The 26,999-nt window shown below is 43.6% G+C and overlaps 1 protein-coding gene across 5 annotated transcripts in view; it reads left to right on the forward strand.

The window, feature by feature from the left end:
- TMEM108 (transmembrane protein 108) overlaps window positions 1–25,532 on the forward strand; it is a 163,530-nt gene extending 137,998 nt beyond the window's left edge. For 3 of the 5 annotated variants that reach the window (XM_027675548.1, XM_027675549.1, XM_027675551.1), the window contains 3 exons: window positions 13,698–14,810; window positions 23,634–23,788; window positions 25,189–25,530. In XM_027675548.1, coding sequence (XP_027531349.1) covers window positions 13,698–14,810; window positions 23,634–23,788; window positions 25,189–25,311 — 1,391 coding nt within the window. In that variant the 3' untranslated portion in view covers window positions 25,312–25,530. Of the gene's footprint in view, window positions 1–7,368; window positions 7,682–13,697; window positions 14,811–23,633; window positions 23,789–25,188 lie in introns of those variants that run through there. The other 2 variants (XM_027675552.1, XM_027675550.1) reach the window with 2 other exon arrangements.
- The last annotated feature ends 1,467 nt before the right edge of the window (window positions 25,533–26,999 follow it).

The raw sequence follows: 26,999 nt of genomic DNA on the forward strand, positions 1-26,999 counted from the left end.
ATGGGTGATGCCTCCAAAATCAGATGGAAGCAGCTCTTGTTCCAGTGCCTTGCAGTGGCAGCGTTCAAAACAGGAAGCTGGATTCTGATTGCACCGAGATACAACCTTAGGCAGTTTTCTTGTTATCTGAGGGATTTCAGTCACTGGCCTTACTTCATGCCACATCACTTGTTTGTAGCCACTATATACAAGTTACTGTTTGTGAATAATCTTGGGCTAAGCAGCTGTTTTTCACATCTTTGGTATGCAAGTATTTGAGTTTTATTTAAATCTCGTATTTGACTGGAACACTGATTTCCAAAAAACTAGGTAAAAGGGGGAATTAAACACCTAAGCACCAAAACAAGGTTGTGCTAAGCTGTCGTGATGGCTTCAGGTGGCCCACCCAGCACCCAGATTTGAAGAGAACAAAAAATGAGCCTCTCCACTCCTTTGACTACTCCTTCCAGTTAATTGCCATTGATCTTCAAATTATTTCTTACTTCTAATTTGGTCATTGGTCTTCAGCTCCCAAACACGTTTTACTTCTGTGAGTTCCTTTACTGTGTCCTGTGTTCCCCTTTCAGAGTCATTTGTTTGTTGAATTGTCTTACTAATTGCAGAGGAGTTGTCCTGGATTTACACTGCTGTAGCAGAAGCCACCATCAGTTCCAGGGGTCTTTTCCTGACGCTGCTATCAATGGTCCTGGAATTGGTCCCTCAATCAAGCCTTCTGTTATTTATTTCCATCCAGTCCTTTCAACTTGTATTGAACAGGGCTGAAACTCCACACTTTATCTTCAGATTGTGTCCTTCGTATAATGCTTCTTGATATTCCTTCCTCTTGGTGTCCTGACCTTTACTAAGGCTGTTCCTAATATATTCTCTTAGCCATGGTAGTTAATGCTAATGCAAGGACTAATGTTCTCCTGCAGCTTTAACACTGATATGCCACACTTAGTGCTCTGTCTTCAAACAAAATTGCATTCTGATATTGCACTTTACTGTGGGAATAATTTTACTGTTTGGGTACAATGACAGCTGAGAATGCTTAAAAAGAGAGAGAGAGAGAAAATGTAATAAGGCAAAAGCGTGACAAGACACTTATGTCAGTATTATCATTGCATTTCACAGGAGTGTAACATCTGACTGCCACACAGCTCTTCCAGCATCTGTCTGTTGAGAACCAAGAGTGATGTTTAATTGTAGCTCATTCAAAGTGCTTGAACAGAAAGTTCTTCGTTTGTCAATAGCTCTGCTGTGCCCTAGTTTCAAGGTTATGTTTTCTATATTAATAAATTAAGTCCAGACCAAGGAAAGCCTGGAACAGAGCAGTGTAGGCAGTAAAAACATGTTATTATCTATTTCAGAGATGAATTTGTCTTTCCAAGCACACCTCTGGGTATGTTCACACTTGCATTGTTTCTAAGGAAACAACTCACAGCTGTGTTGGAGGTTTGTTGCCAATGCGCCAGGAAATCTCAAGCCCTCCCTGGGACCCAGGCAGTCACACATATCAAGGACAATGCAGTGAAGCCAGGTGCTACCACTGATGTAGGCACTGACACTACCAAAAATCGAATGTTCCCTTTCCACGGCTGGCATTTCTGCCCTTCCAAGAGAAAACAATCAATACCCCTCAAGAGCAGAGCAGTTGGATCACGGGGCTAGAGACACATCACACAGCGAAGCATCAGGACAAGCACCTCAGAACTTTGCTGCTGCGATGCTTTTTTGACACAGGACACCCAGGCTGTCTGTGTCCTATAAAGGCAGAGGTGTCTGAGCACTTGGTGCTCTCAGCAGCCCTCCAAGGTTGCTGTGCAGCATTGCACAGTTGCTGTGCTCTTGGAGGGAAGATGGCGCAGGGGAGAGGTAGAAGAACAGCCACTCTCTACTTTGCCTGCTAATTCCAGCCCCATCAGCAGTAGCTGAAGAGTAAGTACTGCACTTTGGGAACTATGTTATAGCCTGACTGAAATAAAATGAGGCTCCCAGCGTAGTTGCTGGAGGGGGAAGGAGAGAGATAAGATGTCCACGTCATATCACCAACAACATAACTGGTATTAACGAAACAGAAGTCAAGGATGAATGAGCATTGAGGCTGAGCTAACTTTCACATCAAGAGAAGATCCCTGAAGGGCTGTGTGCTGACAGGGCAACATGGAAAAGCTGGTACATTTAATCTCTTCACAAGGGCTGTTCTGTGAATAATCAGAAGTTGTTAGGGTTGTCAGTCCAATTTCCTTCCAAAATAAAATTTAAGTGTGGAGGTGATGACATTTCAGGAAGGGGTAAAGTAAATTCTCTCCTGAATATAAATAGTGGCAGGTCTAACCAGAAAAGAAAGACAAATAAAATATCTTAACCTGTAAAGTACTGTGCAAATAATGCTGCAATAGGGAGTATGCTCATTATTATTACTATAATTCCATAGAGTTATTAAGTGTTGATTGTGTGAAGAAGCACGTATGACAGTGCCAGCTTGTCACATTTAAGGCAGGATGAAACTCTAATGATCTGAGTCCACTGTGAACACTTAAATCATTGAATGTAAATGATGTTTCAGATATACAGTATGTTACTGTGAAAAGACAAGGCCAACACATGTTCAAAATAGCATTCCAAAAAATAGCAAATGCATGTTGGTAGTGCATTTTTTATTTCTGTTTAATGGAAATGAGCATTTAAAAAGAGACCATCCACACATAAAGGCAAAACATTTTACTTTGTTGTGTAACTGCATTCATGCTGAATAAGAAATATGAATTGCAGAAGTGAATTAACTGCAGAGTTGACAGAGCATATTTTTATAAAGTGAGATCCTCTTCCTAACTTCACATGTATTTCCATTTGAATTACTGATCCTCTGACTAATCAAATATGCTGTGTCACTGTCATCTCACCCTTCTGTTCTTTGTGTATGATATTGCTTATCTTCACCTCTTGAATCTTATTCAGAAGCAATAACACTGAGTGAAATATAAGCAGTGCAGTCCTGCTCTCATTAGCAGAAATTATATCCAGCTCATGCTGTGACCTTACTTATAAGTATATATGATTTACTGTACCAAGTTGGACCATCATTCCTTCCAGACCAATACCCACCTTCAAAGGATGACAAAAAATCCATATTTCAATACCTGTGCAATCTTGCAGTTCACCTAATGGAGCAAAACCCACATTCTTCATCTCTGCATTGAGCAGCTGATATTTTGAAGAAGGGAACTTGATCTTTCCCTTTTTATCTTTGCATGTCCTCATGCAACATGCACCTCTGACACACTAGAGTTTCAGGTGTGCACCTCCATTTTTTTGCAGACTGTAGAGGGGCTTTGTTGACCCCCTTGGGCCACAAGTAGATTTTCTTGAAGAGTAGTTCACAGAGTAGCCACCCATGTGGCTCAGTGCAACTGGTCCATGACAAAATCTAAGTTAATTTGAAATCAGCTTTTTAACTAAAGCCAGGTTCAATTCAAGACAGCAAAGAGGCAGTACAAACTTTTGTTCCAGAAGCCAAAGGAAAGCTGTCACTACTCTGTAGGAAGGACGAACAGAAGTGGAAAGTAACAGCTCCCTTCTTTCTCTAGCAACCTTACATCCACTCCACAGGCTTAGCTAGGGTAATCCAGCAGATAATAAGAGCAGCCTTTCTGGCTGATTTATGTGTAGCCTTATATCCTTGTGCTGTTCTTGCGGGAGAAAATCTGGACATGGAAACTCTTGCTCCCTATCATGTCCCAAGTCTACCTTGGGAGTTATTCCCATTCACATCTGACCCTTTGTATCCCCAAACCAGTCCCCACTCCCCCATACTGGAAATGCTGACTCCCTTGATTTTGACCTGGTTTTGTTCTCATTTGCACAGATGATAAACTGAGACAGTAAATAACTTGAACAAGCATCCCCCACCATTTACTAATTCTGAGGCAGTGTCCCTTTTCTTTCAACTGGGCAATGTTTGAAAAGTCAGAGTAAAGCTTTCCTGCAGGTAATTATAATAATTACTTTCTAATTGTGCATTACCTGCTCACATAACAAATCAGTGCAGGCTTCTCATTACCATCTCTCATTGGAGATCCAGTACAAGGATACCCAGGCACTTGGAAGTAATAATGTGTTTGAAGGGGGCATAGGTAATAAATCATCCAGATTACTTTCAGTGAACAGATGAAATGACAGCAATACCTTCAGGGTTTGTAGAAGTCAGTCAGCCTATGCATAACTATAGCATCCCTTCTGGCTGCAATATGAACGTTTCTGTACCTGCAGCTGGAGAATTTAAACATGGCTTTTGCAAGTAGAGGAAAAAAAGTCTCCACTGTCAAAGCCAAGGGATCTACGAGTAGGGTGCTCTGCTCTGCCTCCTTACCACTTGTCATACAGTATGTTACAATATTTGAAATCAGCCAGGATCAGGAATTACTGGGAAAGACAGACAGTGGGATAGACAACCTGTTCCTGTAAATGTTTCCTTAGAAAAGACAAGCTAAAAATGACTATGCCATAATGAAAGAGTATCCTGAGTCTAGAATAAGCGTTCTTGATTGATAGGTAAGCTGGTGTTACTTAGAGCTGGAGGCTTAGTCCTGAAGAAATTAGGTTTGGAAAAGACATATAAACTGGTGCTGGAATCAAAAGCCTTTGACTTGCTTACCTCCAGCAGCAAGTGGGAGATTTTTGAAAGAAATGCAGCAGGCCTAGGAGCTGTGGTTTTTTTGGAAAAAGGCTTATGCATGAAGAAGTGGCTCCTAATTCCTTATGCTACCAGACGTCTTGCCTTGTGGGGGTCAGGTGTAGCTGATCCGTAGTTTGCTGTTCTGTTGAGAGGCAATACCTCCTAGTTTCAGCTGAATTAGTGTTTGCCCACTTACTCTCTAATACAAGAAAGAAAAATGCTTCCTAATTCATCCCCATGGAAAGGCTGTCAGGCCCTGCTCTAGTCTACTCTTTGTGCCAGTGAAGTGTTGCTGTATAAGGCTTGTTGTTTGGTGTTCTGTAGAAACTGGTTCTGAATGTCCAAAGCAATGAAATTTCATCTCCTTGATGACTACATTTCACCTTTTCAAACATCACTTTTATTTATCCCTTTAGGGTTTGCTTTATGATGATGCCATCTAAATACATAGAGGGATATGAAGTGGGATTCCTCTCAAGTAATTTTCATCACCTGAAGGCTGGACATCAAGTTAAAGCTCATCATCCTCAATGTGACCTCTTTTGCTAATGGCAAGAGAGGAGCCTCTCTGGGGTACCAGTCAGCCTGTGGGTGGGTAAATTGCCTGCCAGAGCCTCAGATACCTTAGGCTAAGCATGTAGCTTTACATATCTGAAGTTACGCACTGTTTGGGGAGTTTTCGGAAACCTTTTCAAGATGGCTTTGAATCCTTCTTTCCCCTTCTTATTGCTGCTTGTGAAATGGATACCCTTGCTTGAGTTAGCATCAGTAACACCAACTACATCCTCTCTTTGGCAAGATCCTATTTTAAGCTTTTCATCAGAGGCCACAGCTATTTGTGTCATTGTCAAAACTCTTCAAAAGGTCTGGTGACATTGACGGTAGGTCTCTTAGAAGCCAAAGGTTCTGCAGTAACATAAATAGGATCAGCAGCACTAAGTGCAGGTGAAAGAAAAGCCAGCTGCACATCCTTTCTGTCTCCCTTGGCAACAGCATCCTGCCAACAAAAACTGCTGCCAAGTAAAGGCTGGAAAGGAAGGGATGTGCATTTGCAAAGCTGGGGCTGGACAAGCTTTGTGTGAGGGGGGAGCTGTCAGACCAAGGAAAGCTCATGTGCTTTTAAAATTATTTTTTGCTTGTTCCATGTGTTTTTGGACAAGGGAATGCACAGAGCCTCTGTCCCCATGAAGAGTTTTCATATTGTGAAATTCCAAACGAAGTCTCTGCAGTTTTGAGCCATATGCTTCCATCCATGACAGCACACAGGGAAGAAATCTGTGGTGAATTACTACTTACAGATGTGGCAAATCTTCCAGCAAAGGTTAAAATACGTGGCATGGTTCTCTTGTTACGCCAGCTGCATCTTCGTGCTAAATCATTGTTCGAGCAGCAAGCTCTTAATCAGCCCTGAGTTCTAGAAATTACTAAACAAGCTGATATTTGTAAGGACCATGTTTGTGGGGTTTTTTTTGTAATGCACTAAATATCTTTATCTAGAAAAACCTTCAGATGGGAAACAGTAAAGGCAAAAAGTGAACTGCAAAGGGAGAAAAGGAGCATCATCCCAAAAGCACAAAAATGCAAAGCAGAACTAAGGTTATTATTTGTACTCTATCTTCCCATGTCCTCATGTCTGTGAAAATAGCATTTGTATAACTGTGGGTAAAATGTGCTTGTGATATATGCACCTGCCTAGCCTTCCTGATAGGGACTTTCGTCTCGAAAAATCAGCAGTGGAGTCACTGTCGGAGGCCCCGTAGTGCTGCCAAATCTCAAACCTATTGTCACAACATCATTTCTTTCTGATTTCACCACAGCATCAAAAAAGAAGTCTGGTGGCAATATGCTTATATCCAAGGCCTGAAAAAAAATGAGGATGTTCTCACCTGCTATGATAAGAGAGAAGAAGGAACTACCTTTTCTCTCCAGAAAAATATTAGGAATTAATTTCATGAGGAGCCTGTATCACAAACTGCTTAGGCTGTTACAGCACCCCTGGACGCAACAGGGACTCTGAGCAAAAACTGAGTAGTGGGGATTGCACTCTGACTCCTGGGGGATTTCCACACCACTCTCAAGAAGCCCCCAACTTGTGGCTCTCTTAACATTTCCATGTGCCTTTGGAGGGATTGATAGTTGGCTGCACAGGGCACATTTTTGTGCTCTTCAGGCAGCATGTTCTTCCAGACACCCAGCTGTGCCAAAGAGACAGAGAGAAACAGAAAAAGAAAAGAAGAAATGGAAGAAAGGAGTCAGGATTATGGCTTTAGGAATCACAGATCTGTGGACTTCTTTATGGTTACAAATAGAAATTGCCCATTCACCACTGAAGAGTGAAGAAATAAAATATGGAACATGCATTTTGATGCCAGGGAAGGAGAGAAGATAATCACTATTTCATTCCCTGTATTTTCCTCTGACAGGAATATTAATATCATTAGAGATAATTGAATGAAGTGGAAAGTCTGGTGGAGGTACAGAAGCAGGAGGTAGATCTGTAAAATCTATCCACACATAAAAAGCTGAACACTGCTCTGGAGGGAGGGCACTCAGCCTTGAAACAGGGACAGAACTGTCTCACAAGGGCGTGCAGCTGGGGTGCTTGTTGCTGTTTTGTTCCCAGAAAACGAGAACTGCCAGCAATCCTCTGGCATCTGAATAGACCTGTGTCAGACAAACTGTATCTGGACTTGATGGGAAACCAAGCTGGAATACCAAGCAGCCCTTCAATCTGCTGGCAGAGAGGGAGACTGGCTCAGTAAGTAATCTTGCCTTGCAGTTGCAAAGGTACTCCATAAAGGAGTGAGCCCTCTCGCTGCACAGCCCTGCAAGACACGCCTGCCTGGGCTGTCTCTGTCCTCATTCCTCCAAACCAGTTCCAACAATAACAGCAACTCCTGCGTGCAGCTGCCTCATTAGAGAGAAGATGTATTTTTCCTTTTTCTACTGAGGGATGAAGCTTCCAAATCTGTGTGATGTGAGCAGGTGAGGATGTCTGCTGACAAGTCCAAATGATATTTTCAGGTAAGTGCTTACCTAGAACAAGCAGCTACAGTCAGACTCTTTCTTTTTAATTACCCTCCTCTCAGTAATTACTGTTGTCCTGGAGTCCCAGTAAGCCTTTTCACAAGCTTCAACAGCTCCAATATCTGTATATATTTAGCTGAGTAGGGGATCTGAACAATTTCTAAAGCACCTATTTCCATAATATCTGTGAGTCTGTAGTGCAGTGTGAGAATGTGGGACTTGCTCTGTGACTACACTACACTGTCCTTTTTGTATGACCCATTGTTTAACTCCCTGGAGGACCAGAAATTAATTTTAATTCAGACTCACTCTCTCGAAGTCTGTGATGTAAGTGCATCTTAAGGCAATAATAGCGTTCTGCAATATTTTTATATTGTTAATGGACTGGGGCATCTTGCCCCATGAAAACTGTATCTTCTGTTAATGTTGTTGCACAGGGAGTGTCAGCAAGTGCTGCTTAATTTGTGTTTGTATATGTGATTTCCAGAGCTTCTGATGATGTTTATGTTACTGCAAATAAAGCTGTTACTCTGTGTTTCTCATTCCCTGTATTTTACCAAATACTTTGTGTACTGAAGTTCAGGATGATCATTCCATCTAATACTTACACGGGAAAACAGACAATAACTTGTAAGTCAGTATCTGGGAGTTCTGGCATGACAAATAGACTGGCGGGGGAAAAAAAATTTTCTATGCAGAGTAACCTACTTTTTCTTCCCTCTGTTCTGCCACCAGTCATGGAGATTAAATTTACTTAACTCTTTGTTTGTACAAATGCTGCTTTATTATGAGTGAAAATTGTATTGCTTTGACAGACTACAAAGAAGTGACCGTAGTGAAAGTAAGAATACATACTTTCTGCACAGTTTCCATCTATTAAAGATTCATTTTGCTCCCTGTAACATTTTAGGTTTGCTGAGAGACACATGAGAAGTTAACATTGTCGAGAAGAAAGCTTTTGTTACTACAATAACATCACTGTTGCTTTGAACAGGTCTTGCACAACCTTCTCTCACTATTAGTGAGTCAAGACAGAAGCACGGAGAGGCTTCAGCATCCCGTACTCTGCCCATGTGCACCCAAGCCCTGGGTCTGTAGATAATGGGTCCTTTGTAGGACAGCTCCCGTTGCTTCCCTTGCCCACGGCAGTCTGAAATAATGAGTCCAGCAGTAGGTCTCTGCACAAAAAGCTCTTCCTAACTTCCTAGAGCAAAAACGTTTGCCAAGCACTGCTCAGGCTGGCTCTGTTTGTCTTGCTGCAAGGTCCGAGGTAGCAGAGGCCAGAAGGGGTCAAACACCAGACTGAGCTCATTGTGCATGTTCATTTGCTGTAGAAAATGTAAATGTGCAGCTCAAAAGTTTCCACTGTATATCTGGCAATTAGGACTTGATCCAAAGCTTGATAAAGTCATTGGGAACCTTTCCACAGGCTTTAGATCAGGAATTACATAAGTTTGTGTTGTTTAAAGGGGGTGCCCCAGGGACGCTGAACGCATGAGCTGACTCGACAGCCGCATGCCTGCTCTGCCATGTCATGCAAAAAATGCTGTTCTAGAAGTGACCATGAAGTGTCCCGTGCAGCACCAGGCGGTATTAACTCCTAAGTGAGACCTTTTATTGTTGTCTTGTGCCAGAACATGGATCCTGCTGGACACTCCTGATGTCCTGAGATAAATCAAAGAACATAAGCTGCTGGGGCCTGAATCGATTTCTTTTTCTGTTTGGGAAGGATGCAGTTCTGCCACCTGTGTGCAAATAAAAGGGTCATGAGGAAGTTTCCAAATGGTAAAATCCTGAGGATTTTATAGTCTGGGAAAGCAAAATATTCCTAACCCCTGACTTTTCTGAGACTTGTAAAGACATGAACCACAGTCTTTTAAAACATTGCTGTAAAGGAACTACTTTATTTTTTTCATATACACAGCTGTACACACTGTTTCTGGATTGTTCATGTGAGTGTACCATTGGAAGAAGCACTGCAGGGAGATCCTGTTGAGATTTGAACCATTGCACCACATTGTCAGGAAAGAGTTTTTATGGCTAAATGAATGTCAGCACCCTTCTGTGCACACTCTGCTGTCACTCTGCTGTGCTTCATCCTTGGGTTAATTCATGTTAATGTACTTAATATTGCCTTCCTGGTGCACTGTGCACTATGCAGGACCACAGTTCACACCATAGAGATGTCAGGTCAATCAGCCTTCTTATTAGGGTTGAATGGTTTTAATGTAGCCATAATATTAAACTCCAAAAGCATGAATTTGACACACAACATATAAAAGACAAAGTTTGTCCCCTTCTGACTCTGAGCTCCTGTACCTTAGAAATGGCTCCTTGTGAAAAAACTTAATTGTGTGAACTGACCTTTGAAAATATAATTCATTATTATTATTTGTTATAACATGCTTGCATCAGTCTATATTAACATTATGCCAGCAGATAGTAAGGACTGTCAGTCCTTACCCCAAAGGGCTCATGCTCTAACTAAGATTAACACTAAGAGTCTTAGGCAACCACAAAAAAGGAAGATTTTGGCAAAGAGGTGCAAGGACTGCGCTTTAAACTAACCAAGAGCATTTGCTATGTACCATGTCACGTGGGATATCAAAATTCAGCCAGGAAAACCTAATAGCAACCAGAAGGTTTACTTTCAGTGTTTGTGGGATTGGGGGTAAGCTGAGGCACCAGGGTACAGTTGGCATTGTACCCACTATGGCACTTTACTCAGTGCGGGTGCATTTGTGAAGCAGAAACAGGAACTTTGAAGGGGTTGGTCAGGTCAATTTCTGTGACAAATGCCTCCTGCACCTTAGTATTGAGAATATAATTTTCCTAGGCTTAAGCCAAAGTTGCCAATAAGGGCAGTCCAATATCAGGGACTTCAGTAAAAGTCCCAGTTTGTAAGACATTGCATATCCTCAGGTGATAGAAAAATAAGTGGAAGGTCTGGGCAATCAAGTCACTGCAAATCCAGCAGGCTTAGGTGTTGATGCAGAGCATCTGAAAATACAGATTCCAACTTTACTTTTGCTTTCCAGTTGGCTTTTAATCAGTTATAAAGCAAATAAATTCTGCTTAAAAGGGCTGGCAAAACCCACTGTGAAGTCCTTATTATCAGCTGTTTCTCCCTAAATATACATCACTGGCTATTTTTACAATGATCTACTATGCTGAATATTTTTTCAGTAGTTAGGGGCATAGATTAGCTCTGGTGATCACTGAAGGAATTACTGTGGTCCATTCAACCAGTAAAAAACCACATCCTCAGAAGCTGTAGCTTATGGGACCACGGTGGCTCTGCAGAGGCTGTTAAAGGGAGTCTGGCAGATGAGCAAAACCTGACTGCCACAGCCTGAGACAGCCAAATGTCATGGGGGTTATTGTTTATTGTCAGGTAAATTACTCCTGTTGTAGTATTTCCTATAAATATTTATTCATACTTTACAAGCCACCTAAAGGTACTAGCGAAATGCATCTGGTTTCCCGTGCCTGACGAGTGGTGACCTGCTACCACAACAGACTGCCCAGAGAGACTATAAATCTTTATAGCAGCAAGCTTCAAATTTATCAGTATTTCAAGAAGTAGAGATGGATATTTGGCAGGTTTTCAGCCAAAGACCCAGGTTTCTAACTCCAGGGTACAATATGCAGAAAAGCTGGCAACTTCCTTATTCCTTAAGGAGTATCCTGGAGAAAAACATTAACCCAACAGAGCTGTTTTGCTGTGTGTGAGGTATGAAAAAAAGTAGTTACATAAAAAACATCCAAAAATCCTAGCAGCCATTACAATCGTTACGATCTAGTATCTCATAAGATCTGCCAATACACTTTATCTTTTGTGCTCAGAACAGCAGGCCTGAAGTTTCCTGGAACATTATCTCCACACACCAAATCCAAAATAAATAGTCATCCTTTCCTCTTTGAATTTGTTTTGTGGCAACAACTTATCTTGGCATGAAATATTAGCCATATGGACACTAGAATATCTGCTTTGACCTTGACCTCAGAATAAGTGCTGCCAAAAATGTGAAGATAACTCCTGCCTTTCATTTCCAAGAGTGATGCTCCATGAGTATAGCCTGATCCACTCTCCTGGTTGCATCTCAGTGTACAGAATATGTGTTTTTTTTCTTTGACTAGGTGTTCTGCTAAGAGCATATTGTCTGTGGCTGGCTAGGAACTGGGAAGCAGTATCCCAGACGGTGGTTTCTTTGGCAGAGATATTTATTCCAGAAATTAAAAACAGAGAGGGCGCTAATTTTAGCATCAGGCAGTGGAAAGTGCATTACTTGTAATTGGCTCTCACTACGTTATCTAGTCAGTGTTTTCATTTTCTGGATACTCTTCCAAGTAACAGGAGGCTGCTAGGGGCAAGATAATGCAGACTTTGTTGGTTGCAGAGCTCTGCACCGTTCTGGTTCAGAAATGATGATTAGTGATCATAGTAGAATATTTAGCTGGATAAGATGAATAGGTACTGCTCCTTTGGTGAGTTTTTGCTACGTGTATTACACTGTTCACAAACAGGTATGACTTTTGCCCAGGACTCAGAATAAACACATTTCATGGCACTTGCATCTGCCCCACATGCAACAGAATCCTAGGACCCAGCAGACACTTAATCAGAGATCTTTCATTTTCCCAAGTCCCTGTCTTCCTTTTCTGCTGTGGCCCATAACAGATATTATCATTTATAGTGTTGAAATAAATGGTATAACAACACTCATGGAGAAAGCTGGCAAACCAGGAAGGGTAGAGAAGGGGGCAGGAAGGCACTCCACAGTCTTGGCTGGAAGTTGATCATCACCCAGCTTGGAGTCCTGCTGCTTTGACGAACTCATCTCCCTGGTTTGCTAAGACTGTGACAACATTTTTCACCTCAACACCGCTGGTTGAAATTCACACTAGTACAGTGCTAATGGTGCCATCTGATGATGCTCAGTGTACTGTGCAAAATGGATTTATTCCATGTGCTTCCTAGTGGGCAGAGATCCACATTACACTTGACAGCTTCAACATATGGAAATAGTGACGTGATTGATGTGGTCCCTGCAGGTCACGCTAACTCACGGTGTATTAGCCCTGCATCCCAGGGAGGCTTATGCTACTGCAGCTGCCCACCTCCATTTTCTGAACTAGGAATAAATGAAAGAATTGATGTTCCCAGTGATGTGAATCTGGCACCTCGTGAAATGATGTGCACTAGAGAGGGAGGCGGGAAGCAAATTTCATACAATCCAACCCCACAGCACATGTGAACCAAAGACTGGTATATGGGTGTTAAGGGCAGTTGTGTTAGACCGAGTCACACTCCCCATAATCACAATGTTTTTTAAAATGTCTGTGATAGCTATGTTTACTTGTTAATTTTTAACACTTGGAGTGACTAGATTTTCCAAAGTTGCTAAGTAGAGGACAGCATGTATAACCTAGGAAGCCCTCTCATCAGACATCCCTTCTTGACCTAGTTTTCAGCAAGGCCTAAGCAGCTGCTCTCTCAAAAAACAGATTGCTTCATGGCAGCCAAGACTGGAGGCAGCCAAATTTAGGATTTTGTGGCCAAAGGAGTGAGCGGACAAAGGTTCCCCATAATGATATGGACATTTATCTGGAGACCTCCTGTCCACAATGAAAATGAGGAAGTCTTTTGTTTCTACCCCTCCAGTGTAGGATGCTTTGTAGCTTCTACAGGGAAATCACCTGCCTATGGCACTTTAAAGCTGTCATGTGAGTCCATACTGCAAGCTCCTCTCTCTCTCTTTGCTGTAGAGATTCCCTGTAACCTTCCTGTTCCCACCTCATCACTCCCATGGCCATGGGGTCACTGCAGCTCCTGCCAATTTGCCTTTCTCTTCCTACTTTCACAGAGAAGCCAACAAAGTTAGATGCTAACTCTTCTGTCCTTCAGCAGAACATGGAAGGTATTCCTTCCTGCCAGACACGCAAGCCATGCCATTCCCTGTCCGCTTGTCCCTCCATGGCATCTCACCTTCTCTCTGTGTTTTTTCTTCAGGTGTTCTACTGATCTTGGCACTGACAGAAGAGCTGGTGTTTTCTGTTCAGGTACTGTCTCCCACTGTCTCCTCCTCTCAGGGCTTCCTGATGAACACTACCACTATCACAGCCATGGGAACAACACCTCACCACAAAGACCACCACACAGCAGAACCTCTTCCCACGTCTGCTCATGCCATTCCCCATCCCGTCAGCCTGGCGGAGAAAGCCCCTTCCACCGGGCAAAAGCAAGCGAGTGGCCCTCACATCAGCAAAAAGGAAGCATATCATTTATACAACCAGAGTGCTTTGTACTCAGGACAGTCTCGCCCCAAGGGGAAAATATTCCAGGTGTTCAAAGGCAGCTTCTCAGAGTCCTCAGAGCCTTACCTAAAGACGACCCTGCACTCTCCCTTCCCTACCCTGAGGAGCCCTTTCACAGACCACCCATTTCAGTCCCAGACCACAGGATCCAGCGATCCAAATGGCACGGGGCTGGCAAGAACTACACTCTCAGAACCTTCTCCCCACCATAACGCCTCCGCAACCCTTAGGGAAGCAGAGCAAGGGAACGGGGATGAGGTAGTGGTGCAGGAGGCAGATTTTACCACCACGACTGCTGGACCATCAACTGATCCTGAAGCAGTGTCGGTGCCTTTTAAACCCACCCACTACAACGTATGGGATATGCTGAGCAAAAACAACTCTTGGATGACCTTGAATCTCAGTACAAATGTCCCTCTATTTGCTGGCCCTGGATCTGCAACAGCAGCAGCTGGTCACTCGGTTCAGACCAGCTTTGACATCAGCGTCTCCTCCCAGGCAGCGGGAGACCCCAAGGGACCTGCTCCAACGCAGCACAGTGTGGTGACTAACACGACCTTGCTAGGCAGTGCTCTCTCTGCAGCACCTGCCACGAGGTTGTCCAGCTCCATTTCCACGGCTGGCTCCACCGCCACTGGGAACTTCCTGAACAGACTGGTTCCTGCCGGGACCTGGAAACCAGGGGTGCAAGGAAACATCTCCCATGTCACCGAAGGGGACAAACCCCAGCACAGAGCAACCATCTGTCTCAGCAAGATGGACATTGCCTGGATCATTCTGGCTATCAGCGTACCTATATCCTCATGTTGTAAGTTAATTGCCACTTTATTTTGCTTTCTCTTTCCTTAAATTCACATTTTGGCCCATGATTCTGGAGACCTAACAGAGGCAGGACACCTTGAGATGGATGAGAAGCACAGGGATCACAATCACTGACTGAAGTTTGCTTAACTTCAAAATGCAGGGCTAAAATGTTACACTCAAAACATACTTGCTCTATTGCTGTTAAAAATCTTTTGGGGCCCTCCATTTGAGGGTATAACATAAGGCTGAACAATTCTAGAAGGTGAAGCAGCTTTACTCCAAGATGTATAAAATGGTGACCAAAAACTGTACAAGTCTTTAATCTAGGAATTAATATTTGCTGCCCTGGAATTGGATTAAAGAAGCTCACTGCTAACCCAAAGGATGAATAACAGCTCTAAAGACTTACATTAGGAAACACCAGTTTTCCAGTGCAATAAATATTTCATTGCAGGCAGTTCATGAAGGGTCAGATTTAGGAGCCTGGTAACCAAAGTGCTGGTTTCCTCCATTTTAATTCCAACTTTGCAGCTGCTGAGGGAACAGGAAGAGTGTGAAACCCTGGCCTTCAGACACCAAGAGTCAACCACCTGCAGGACCAGGGCAGGTTGGGTTCCCAGAGATGGCTCAGGGTCTTTTCATTTGACTCAGTTACAAAAAACACATGAGAAATTATGAGAAAGCTTATGAGTGGATGCCAGGGTGTCCCATGCTTAGCTGGGTTGTATCAGCAAGGTGGGACAACATACTCTCTGCAACTCACTGTTGCAGGGTGTGATTATTCTAATCTGTCTGGAGTGAAACAAAACCAAACATTTCCCAGTCTTTGCTGCCTGAGGAAACATAAAAGAGTAGTAGCCAACAATACTCAGTATTAGTTCTGTGATTGTACTGAGGAAAAGGCTAGATGAGCTGCTGGAGTCAGTCTCACACACAGCTTGCTCCGCCAAAAAGGACAGTGCTGCTCTCTTCTGCCCTCTCTGAGGCATAGGCATCTGATCCTGCTCCTCTACTTATGCCCGGGCCTGACCTGACATGTTCCTGAGGCACCTTCAGATTGATAAAGTGGCCAAAAAATATTCACTTCGCTCTTTGGTACTTTCTGTCCACCCATTGAGCTGAATCAGCTCCCCACAGGGTCAGATGAGCATGAGACCTGGAGAGGATGAGGCTGCAGGAATGCAAACCTGGTGAGGGGGCCACACTAATCTTTTCAGCAGCTGCAAATTATTGGATTGGGTCAGCATATCTGTTAGACTCATACCTCTGGGACCATCAGTTCTGCTATTGCCAACATGAGATTAAAACCACAAGCAAGAACAAAGCTAAACAATGGGCAATCAAAGAGAGACCAAAGCAGAAGTGTGCATACATACTTCTGTGAAAGATGGAGAGGAGAAACTGGGATATGGGAAGTCCATGGTGAGAAGCAGCAATATTTGATGATTTGATGAACTATGACTTGTCTATCAATCAGTAGAAATAGAGGACCAAATAAATTCTTCCAGGCATTATGTTTTGGGCCAATATTCAGAATATTCAGAAATATTCAGAAAGAAAGCTGAGCTGGATAGAAAGCATCCAAATACAAAATACAAAATACAACACAAGCATAGGAAGCATAACCAATGTGTAAACTGGTCTGTGTCTGCAGAGTGCCATATATGAGGTAATAAGTAATGACAGTTATTAACAACAACAAAAACAATAATAATAATAATTTGAAGAGTCTGCTAGCAAGATTTCTAACCCACTATTCATTAAATAGTGGTGTTAACACTTTTCTTCTTATCACATGCACCATAATGGTATGTGTTCATGTGACTGTCTATTCTGTTTCTTGTATTCATAAGCTCCATTTTTTAAAAAGTCAAATGCTACTTTGAAAATTATCTGTACCAGCTCTAATGAGTGTTTAAATGATTCAAATATTTAAGTCCTTCCTTCAAGGCCGGATTCCTGAAGATGGTCTTCAGTGGGACTCTCATTTTAAAAGATCTGGAGACCCTGAGATGTATTTCAGCGTTGAAATGAATGGGATTTTTTTGGGATCTGACTGTAGTGCCTAGGAAATTGATTTCATCCAAAAGTTATGCTGTTTAAACCATGCCATAAGAAGTGCTGTTGCACAGGCATAGGCTTTTCCTATAGAAGAAGACAAGTAAGATATAACATCGCAAAGCACTTTTACCCAAATGCGTGGGTATCAGTCATGGCTACACAACGGAGGGACACTTTATTGTCTGAGCCTCAGACACCTGTGTATCTTCATGCACGGTGTGCAGTGTACAGTGTAAGGTGTATGGGATGGGCTCCGCGGTGTGGGGTGTGCGGTGTGGGCGTGAGAAGGGGACTGTCGCCACCTCCCGGGCACGAGCGCTGCAGCTGAGGACAAGAGGCCCCGCACTGGCATGTGCTCCTCACTTCTGATCCAGAGGGGCCTGATGCCCGGAGAGGGATGAAGAGTACAGCTATGTGGGTTTCATTTAATCTTCAAAGGGTGAAATTTTCCGGGAGAGGCTCTCACAGCTGCTGTAGGCACGGACTTAGAAAACACCTGCCTTGGGATGCTAAAAGATGTAGGTATCTTGGATATAGAGACTCAACTCCATGGTCTTAAATATCTGAGCTGCCCTAAGAGGAAACAAGCCATGGAGAAAGTCACTGAGGACCCCTATCACGGGAGGTTACTGCTTCCAGGAGCTGCAGGCTGGTGGCTCTGCGCTCAGACTGGCACCTTCAAGACTGCTGGCCAAAGTCATTGAGGGAGCTAGCAAGCCCTGAGCTGCTGCTGCAGCACCTGTGAGAAAGGCTAAGGTCCAGCACCAGGCAGAGAGGCAGCCTCGAGGCAGGGAACTTAGCAATGCATCCCGGGAAGACATGGAATGAGGTGAGGAGATGCAACTCGGGAGCCTATGCATGGCTGCAGAGCTGTAGGAATCTAATTAACTCAGCTCCCTCCTCCTGCTTAATGAGGAGTGCCCCTGAGCCGGTTCACTGACCTCCAGGCTGTTTTTTCCAGAGCCCTTGCAGAGCTTCACAGTGGCCAGAGCACCTCTCCTCTGCCAGGGGCTCTTGTGCCTTTCCTCATAATCCTTCCTCTGTGCGAGGAGTGGCAAAGAGGCTGGAAAAGCTTTCTTGGAGGGCTTCTGGGCACAGCTTGTGCTACCCAAAATCCTCGGAAGGGGAAACACATCATGATGCTGCAAAGATACCCCTGTCCCTCTCTGATGCCTGACACAGCAGAGCCCTACACGCTGCTCGCTGTCACACCTTTTAGTGACAGGCACCTGTCAAATGAAAACCTGAGGGCATTTTACCTTCCATAGCAGAGGAAATGACATGCTAGAGAGTGACTACAGGAGCCCTTGGCTCCTCATCTCTGCTGGAAAAAACACTTGGGATGCTGCACTTCACAGAGGAAAGACTCTGCTTGAGATGGCTCTTTGATGGCCGTTCCTACTGTGAGGATTTGCATTGAAGAGCAGGAAGGAGCAGAGGGTTTGTTCGGCATCACTGTGCCCTGACATCTGAGTCCCACTGAGGACTGGCAGGTTCCTCCGGCCAGGCTGGTGGCACAGCTCAGTGGCTGTAGCACTAGCTTGAAGACCCAGGCCTCAGGAACTCGCTGAAATAAGAGATGGGATTTAGCCTCCCTGCCCTTACAGTACATATTTCTTTACAGATGCATAGATTTCTGAGTCCCATTGAAATCCCTTAAAGTGCTAGCCAGAAAAGTAATGCTTTGAATAGGAATGCATGAACCACATGTTCTGCATGAACCTGGAGAAATCATTTCACCTTTTGGCACCTGAGTTCCATGGCATAAATAAGGAGGGTAAAGTTGTTAATGCCATAGGAGGCCTGCAAAAATGAAGGATTCTGTATCATTGCCTCCCCAGGAAAGCAAAATCATATATAACAGTGATGTCAGTATTTTCTGAATGTCAGAGTTCGAGTTGTTTTTGCAGTGTCCTTCAGGCAGCCTTGAACATTGCCAGTGAATTGTACACGTGTAGGTGCCTGTCACTGCAATGCAGAACAAGACACAATATGAACTCATTGTAAAACCTACCGTCCCAGTCCTTGGGCTCCTGGTACTTCAGTCTCTGTAATTACAGAATGACACAATGAAACGTGGAAGAACAGAGACCTGCAAATCAGACACGCAGAAGTCAATTCATTCAGTCAGTTCTGCTGATGTGGGAAAACACGAGAGGAAGGCTGAGCCTCCAAACACAGGCATCAGCAGAACTCAAAGAGTATATGAAGAATTGCCTTAGACCTAACCCCACTTAGCTCACATTTCACGCACTGGGACACTTTCCAAAATTATCTCACCCACTTTCTCCATCGCAAAACCTACACGTTTGCTTCCCAGTCTGAAGCGAGAAAGATCCCAAGCCCTGAATTTAATGCCCAGGTATGAACTCAGGCTGAGCTGGAGAAGAGCCTCCTCTCCAGATGCCAGTAGCTGTAGTCAATAACCAAACCCCTTGTGATACCTGTATCAGAGCTAAGTATGTACTGCTATAAATAGTAAATGAGGGAAATGGAAAGAAATATGAGAAAAGCACTATTTTAGTCATTGAGGCAAGGGTTCTGTGGAAACTTAGTTTATGTTATGATCTGCAGGCATAGGGAGAAGTAAATGACCGTCCTTCACCCTGAATATTACCTGACTTTTAAGTACTTACAGTTTTAAGTCTATTAACACCGTGTTTCATGTGGGAGCTGGAGAGGAGGGGAAGGGGACATGCCGCAGTGAAAGACTGGTAAAATATTGAAGTGAATTGAAGGAAAAGACTGTCAGAAAACTGTAGGGAGTTGTTATGATCTCATTACACTGCATTAATGAAGCTAGTGTTGAATATGGTGTATCAACCAGGTGGGTTATGCTTTTTTAAAAAAAATAAAATTAGAATATTAGAAAAGAGCCATGCAAATTATTTAAGAGCTGATAAATGCAACATAATTCCATTTGTGTCATGATGTCAAGAAGAGGCTGAAGCCCACATGTGCAGGGGACATTTCTGATAGCATAGTGAAAGCTTTTAATAAAAAAAGGAAAAGAAGACTGAACAAGTGAGGGTGGAAGGTGGAGATTTATGCAACAAGGGGAATGTAAACATGTCCCCACAATGGAAATTAAACATTGAAACAAACTTCATGGAAATGGGATAGATATCCGGTCCCTCTGTTTCCTTTAATGAAGCTGAGTAGTTTCCTATGAGATGTGCTGTACCTGTAGCTTATGGTTAAAGTAACAGGTGAAGGTCTCCTGGTGTGCAGGTGTTATGTAGGTTCCCACCATGTTCCCACCAGCCTGTAAATCTGTGAGAATCTTATGTCTCCCATTTGTGGGCTGTATTATGTCCTGTTTCATGGGTGGGGGGGACAGATAATGCAGATGTACCTTGCCTTACAGCCAGAGAGGGGCCAGAGTAAGAGCTGGAACTCATCAGCAGCTCAGCCCCTGAATGTGTGAGTTGACTTTTCTCCCTCCAGACTTGCAGCAGGTGAAAGAATGCGGGTTAGAAATGCCCCCAAACTCCCTGAACCTCTAGTGTCTACAAAATTGCAGAGCCCTTTGATATTTCCTAACATCTATCATAATCTCTGTACAGAGAGCTTCACGCTGACACAGGGACATTGCTGACATGTTCTTGTGGCACTCGCTATTGACTTTAACATGGAGCAGGCAAAGGGAAAAGTCAGTTTAGCTTTTTTGACTCCCAGAAACAAACCAGAGAAGAGTTAGTCCTTTTTCTGCCCAAGGGATTGGCCATCTCTGAAACAGGTGCTATATGGCAGCACTGAACAGCAGCGCTTTCTCATCCTTACAAGGATATCACATAATATACCAGGAAAGATTAGCAGGGTATTGTCACTACTATTGGTCTCTCTTTAGCTCTGTTGTTGTCATTATTGCCATTTCTCTCTTCCAAACTATCTCCACCCTCTGTGTATTTCATCCACTTAATATGTCCTCCCTGACAATCGCTACTGTCTGTCTGGAAAGAGTTTTTCTGTAATACATGTAATTCCAATCATGGGAGCAAATAGATACCTAGGAATATTGGTAAAGCTGTATCCTGTTCCAGTGTTGTTCTGGAAGTGAGCAGTCCTATGTTAGCTACATTAATTTCACTAAAATAAGCCCCAAATTTGGCATATTATTTGGTAGATGTGGCACTTAAGGACATAGTTTAGTGATGGACCTGGCAGTGGTGGGTTAATGGTTGGATTCGATGATCCTAAAGGTCTTTTCCAACTGAAATGATTATATGATTCTGTGAAAAGGGCAGTTAATATGAGATGAATAGCCACATTCCAGTCCTGCTGTCTTCCCTCTCCCTCTGAAATGAGGCCTCCTCTGCTTTGAATTGGGACAGCTTACGTAGACATCCTTCACATATTTGAGGAAGCTCAGGAACCCATTTTCCATGCTCTTCCATCCATTTGCTTGTATGTGCACTAAGGTTGGAGGCCAGGAGTGTAATTAAGGAAAGGGCTGTATAACAACCATATCTGCACATGGCAAGCTGGAAGAAGCTGAGATCTAGCTCATCTCAGTGTCACTGGCTTTCCAGCCCCTAAACCCCAAATTCAATACTTCTCTGTCAGCAACTACAACATTTTATAAACTGTAAAACCTCAGGCTTTCAAAATATTTGCATAGAGTTGACTGGGGCTCTCATATCCCCAGACTCCTTCAGAAATGCTCTGTGCCTTAGGGATCACTTGTTGCTGCAGTACTGAAAAGCTCCAAGGGCTGTTGGCTCTCGCCAGCAGCGGTGAGGACTAAATGCAGGTCCTGCTTCACTTTCTAGTCTTCCCAAGCCTGCAGGCTGGACTGGGACATGGAGAGGGCAGCAGCAAAGGAGGGATAATAGATGCAGCCCTTCAGGACAGGCATTTCCCTGGGCAGGGAGAGCAGTTCTGGTGGCCCATGGGGTGCCTGCCTACAGGCACAGCAGCAGGAGTCGAGCTGTCAGCAAATGAAGCTGACGAAGACCAAAACACTGAAGTAATATGAGTCAAAGATAAGAGAAATGTTGATTATGACCTGCTTTACTGAAACATGCAGGAACAGTGTGGGAGATTTTTCCATCAGTTTCAGAAGAAGATTTACAGCATGAGCCCATCTTTCCCTTTGAATGAGACATAAACTGCCTGAACTGAAATCCATTAATTTTTTTTTTTAGTATCTTATTCTTTTGTTTTAAATAGAGCTCTAGCCCTGCACTTTTGTATTACTATTTTGTGTGATTAGATGGGATAAGAAATTAGACCCATGGCACATGGGTAGCAGTAATGTTTGTCAAAACATATGTAGCAGCTGTGACTTCTCTGCAGTTTTTTCTTTCCTCTGGGCTGTAATTCTAATACATCATTTTACCTGTAGCTGAGGAAATAATATATTTTTCTGCTTCATGAATATTTTCCCTCTTCTACCATGAGGGCTTTAGAAATGATGGAGTGATTTTACAGCAGGGCATTCCCTATTTCACAGGGTACAAATCAAAGTACATGTGGAGCTACCTGTCTGTCTAAATCATATACATTACAAGCACAACTGGTGAATTAGTTCCACAGGTGTAAGAGAAACAGACAGAGCTTATACATTACTGATCTGAGCAAACCCTTGTGTACTCCTCAGCTTCTGCCTGAGCAAAGACCAGTGGGAGCAGTAAGTCTGTTACAGGGGGTTTGCCCAACCCCCGTAAAATTGCAAAGATTACCCATCTGAATTGCAACAGAGATGACTAAACCAGAAGCAATTCCAGAAAATAACAGTCAACCAGCTTTGTGTTTGTCTGCCTGCTGGGCATTACCCTAGCATTTCTGGGGTCCGGGTGTGCCTGTGGCCTTGAGACCAGACAGACAATTATACCAACAAGTTTCACTTGCTGGTCACTTTGTCTTGCCTAATTGCTCTAAGTTCAGATATTTCAAATTGCAGAAGTTTAAGTGCGCTCTGCAGATAAGAAAAAAAGCCAAGTTCAGACACCTCCAGTGTCCAGGCATATGTGGTGAACAGGCTATGCTTGTCTGTTGATCCCACATCCTGATACAGCTGATGGAGACAGGCAGGAAAACTCCAGCTCTGGGGTTAATGCTGTCCTGGAAGCAAAAGCTACATGAGACAGGTGCTGGAGGGGATCTTCACGCTACCTGACCACTGTCTCATCCTGCCCAGGAGCCTATCTGTTCCTCTTACTGGTTGCTGATGTGTTGGAGCATGGTCAGAAAGCACTCTAAATCCAAGTTATGAATGGCAGGCAACAGAGGCAGGGATCAGTGGCATTTCAGGATAGACGCTTTTGGTATTGAAGACATGCAACTACAAGCACTTGTGAACTTGCTCTTCAAGCTAGGACAGGTGTCTCTCAGTGCCCACTGGCTAATGTGCTCATTACTGCAGCCTCTGAACACACCAGAAGAAGAAAAGATCTACACAGAGATGTCCTTGCAGTCCCTGAGGAATGCCCTCTCTCCTAAAGGGTCTGTAAGTCCCTGCTTAGGTATTAAAATGCCATCAGTTACACCACCAAAGCTTTCCATTTATAAGGCAGCCACATCTTCAATATTACAAACTCACATCAAACAGAAAGCACAAACTGCATATTCTGCCAAGCCCAAAGCCTCATCTGCTTGGCCTGAATTCACATAATTGTGTGGGGTTTGTTAGGGGAGATCTGGCTGAGAGTGAAGCGTATGAACGCAGGTCACCAGCCCTCTTATTAAGTAACACAAATTTTTGGTACTGATGAGTCCTTATTGAAAGAAAATAACCACATTTTTGACATGTTTCTATTGACAGCAGTTCTGCTGACAGTGTGCTGCATGAGGAGGAAGAAAAAGACATCTAACCCAGAAAACAACCTGAGCTATTGGAATAATGCCATTACTATGGACTACTTCAACAGGCATGCTGTTGAGTTACCGAGAGAGATCCAGTCACTGGAGACTTCAGAGGTACCTTGCTTGCAGAACTGGTGTCTAAAAACTGTAACTGAAGCCATGCTGGGAGAAGGGGAGAGGAAGTCATATTAATAAAGCCTTGAAATCCCTGTGCATATTTGGATAACAGCTTTTTGAGAAGGACTCACTCCTACACGTGTATAAGATGGGACAAATATGTCAGCAAAACTGAACTGCCATCCTATTCCCAGCCACTGCGGATATGTTCCATATTGCTGTGTAGTGATGAGCATTAACCACCTCCAGGTGAATTTGTTCCTGGGTTTCTCTTCCTTGTGAGCCCATGGCCAATGTGTAGCCATACCATGACTGCTTAAGGAAGGCCCTTTGGGCTGTGTGGTGACTGACAGTCAATCTATTGTGCATGTCCCACATGGCATCAGAGAAGGGGGGATAGTGGCAGTTAATAACACAAATTTCATGTATTTATATTTCAGGAGCTGCCTATAACTTCTCAAATACCAGCTCAGGGAGTGAGTGTTCCCAGTATATAAGCAATCAGAGCATCAGTATGTGGGAGTGTGTAGTGGTGGTATATGCTCATTAGCCTTCACCAAAGGGATCTGACCAGTTCAGTGGGATTATTCACATATGGGCAGATAATGCAACTGATAGAAATGTATTCCCTGGCCTTAGGGATAGAGAAGGATAATTCAGTTTAGTTCAAAGGTATTTAAAACCTAGCAGCAGTTCAGGTTTATGCTAGAGTGATTTTCAGATCATCTAGCTGACTAACCCATCTGATTAAATTTAAAAAAAAAAACAAAAAAAAGGTTTAGAAAGGAACTTCTGAGCTGTGATTAGACAAATGCTCACAGTCACTTCATTAATCTTCATTTGTTGGCAATCATGTTGCTTAGGCTAAGGTAGGACCTGGTCTGTACTTAACCAGAATCAAATGATAGGCCTATTCACATACAGGATGGTCTCCAATAGCTGTCATCTGAGTTATTTAAACCTGATCAGAAGATGACTGAACTGAGGCATGCTCGGGTGGCTTGGAACTGTATATGTGGCTTTCTGAGCTTACAAAGAAGCTGAAAAAGCATCTTTGAGGAGTCAAGCCTAGGTGAGAGGCAGGAAACTCTTTCAGTGAGTCACGAAAGTGAAAACCCAAGAAATGTGAAAGCTCAAGGTCTGCTAAGGGACTGGAAGTTTGGTGCATCTGACTTCTGGGTCCCCAGACTGAGACAGAATCAGCCTGACTATCAGAGGAGCTCTTCACTAACAGCTCCTCCTGCCTGAAGAAGGGTAAAACCAGCTCACCAAACTTAGCTCTTCAGAGTCAGAGCCCACAGAATTCAAGCACCTTTGATGGATGGGAAGGAGTGCCCTGTGTGCTAGTGGAGGACAAGGGGTGTGAAGTACTCAATCTGCTTCTCTTTTTCCCCTAGGATCACCTCTCTGAGCCACGCTCCCCTGCCAACGGTGACTACCGCGACAGCGGGATGGTCCTCGTGAACCCTTTCTGTCAAGAAACTCTATTTGTGGGACATGAACAAGTCTCTGAAATATGATCCCACAGCTTCCCGCATATTGCAGTTTCATCTCTACTGTCTCCAAATTATAAATAAATATATATATTATAAATATAACCTTTGTGTAACCCTGAATTACAAGAAATGTTTTCAGCTTTTCTTTTCTTCCTCAGAATTGTCAGACCCTTTTTTATAAGTGTGGTAAAACTTTACAAAACAAACTGTGGCTTTATAAAATAAAGGTATTTCTAAGCAAAACACCTGTCCAGTGGACTGTTTGCTTCACTGTCATTTACAAACTGCTGCTAAATATACTTGCTCTGGAAAAATACTGCGTAAGGCTGCTTTTGGTGCAGGCAGCATGTGTTGGGTACAGCATCCTGCATCCTACATGACATTGCTGAGCCTGAGCATAAGCATTCCTGCTCAGTGAGTGTCCCTTCTCCTACTGTAAAAGGACTTCAATCACTCATTTTCTTTATGCTGCCAAGCTAGAATACAAACCAGACAGGACCGGCGCAGTTGCCAGAAGCAGTCCATATGGCTCGTCTGCCAGTCTTCTATCCTTTCCATGACTCCAGCACTCCCTGAGCAATGACTGCAATGAGCCCTTCATTGTTCCCCTTCCAGCTTGAGCTCCAAAACTCTTTTACAAGAGCAAGGACAAGAATGACCCTTTTTTCCTGCATAAATATTTTAGCCACACTACATGTTGGACTCATAGTTGCTCCACTTCAGCCCAATAAGTCTGGAATTATTTCCTGCAGATCAAGAGCCTCAAAAGAGGGTATATAGAGTGTTCCCTTCAAAGGTACAGAAAATTCCTTCAAATTTATGAGAAATCTTGAAATCTTGTGACTAGGGACTCCCACCAGTTGAGTTCTATGGCTTTGACCACATTTCCACTTCCCCACTGTTTTATTTATCTTGTCTGCTCAGACCGCTTGTGCCACTGAATCAAGTTTCCTCGTACCTTCTTGTCCTCTCTGAGACATTCCTTCCCCCCTTAAGAATGAAAGACACAGTGTTTCAGAGCAAAATGGCATTTCTGTCCTACCCAGTTAAGTGCTAGATTGCAGGCTCTAGTAGTGTTGGAGGAATAGTAAGGGTGAATGAAACTTAAATGATGGATTAAAAATAGGTTATTACAAGGTGAGGCTAATATGGAACATGAAATGACCTTGCCCAAATCGATGCTCTCTCTTTGAGTAACCCAGAACTGTTACCGTGGGACCAATTTTCAGTTTTGCCTCTCAAATTGCTTTTTGATATCATTCAGCAAGTGAAATGATCTCCATCCTTTGAAGTCTCATCCTCCTTCTCTCTACTGCTGGCCACCTGTGCTGGTAGATTATTTTCTACCTTCACTCCTTACTTCATCAGGATCAGGCTGTGAGGCAACTGGGAGTTTACCCCCTGCTGCTCAGGTTTATCGCTTGGTTGCACGAAAGGGAAGTTTGAGCAGGACAGGGTTAGTGTAGCATCATTAACCATATGCCTTGTTCCAAGTGAGCCACAGCTGATACCAGAAAAGGGAATTCTAGCAGTGGCACATCTGGTCCAGCTGTTCCCACCTGCGGAGAGTGTCTCAGTGGCTGCTGTTAGTCAGAGCAACATGACAACTTTACTAAATGATGGCTGGAATCAGACCAAGACATGGGTCAGGGGGCCATAGAGGCATACTTGCCCCCCCCTTTCTCCCTGTTCCACATGTGCACTTCAGCTGT

Source organism: Neopelma chrysocephalum, unplaced genomic scaffold, assembly GCF_003984885.1.
Source record: "Neopelma chrysocephalum unplaced genomic scaffold, ASM398488v2 Primary Assembly neopelma1_26, whole genome shotgun sequence".
Classification (NCBI taxonomy): domain Eukaryota; kingdom Metazoa; phylum Chordata; class Aves; order Passeriformes; family Pipridae; genus Neopelma; species Neopelma chrysocephalum.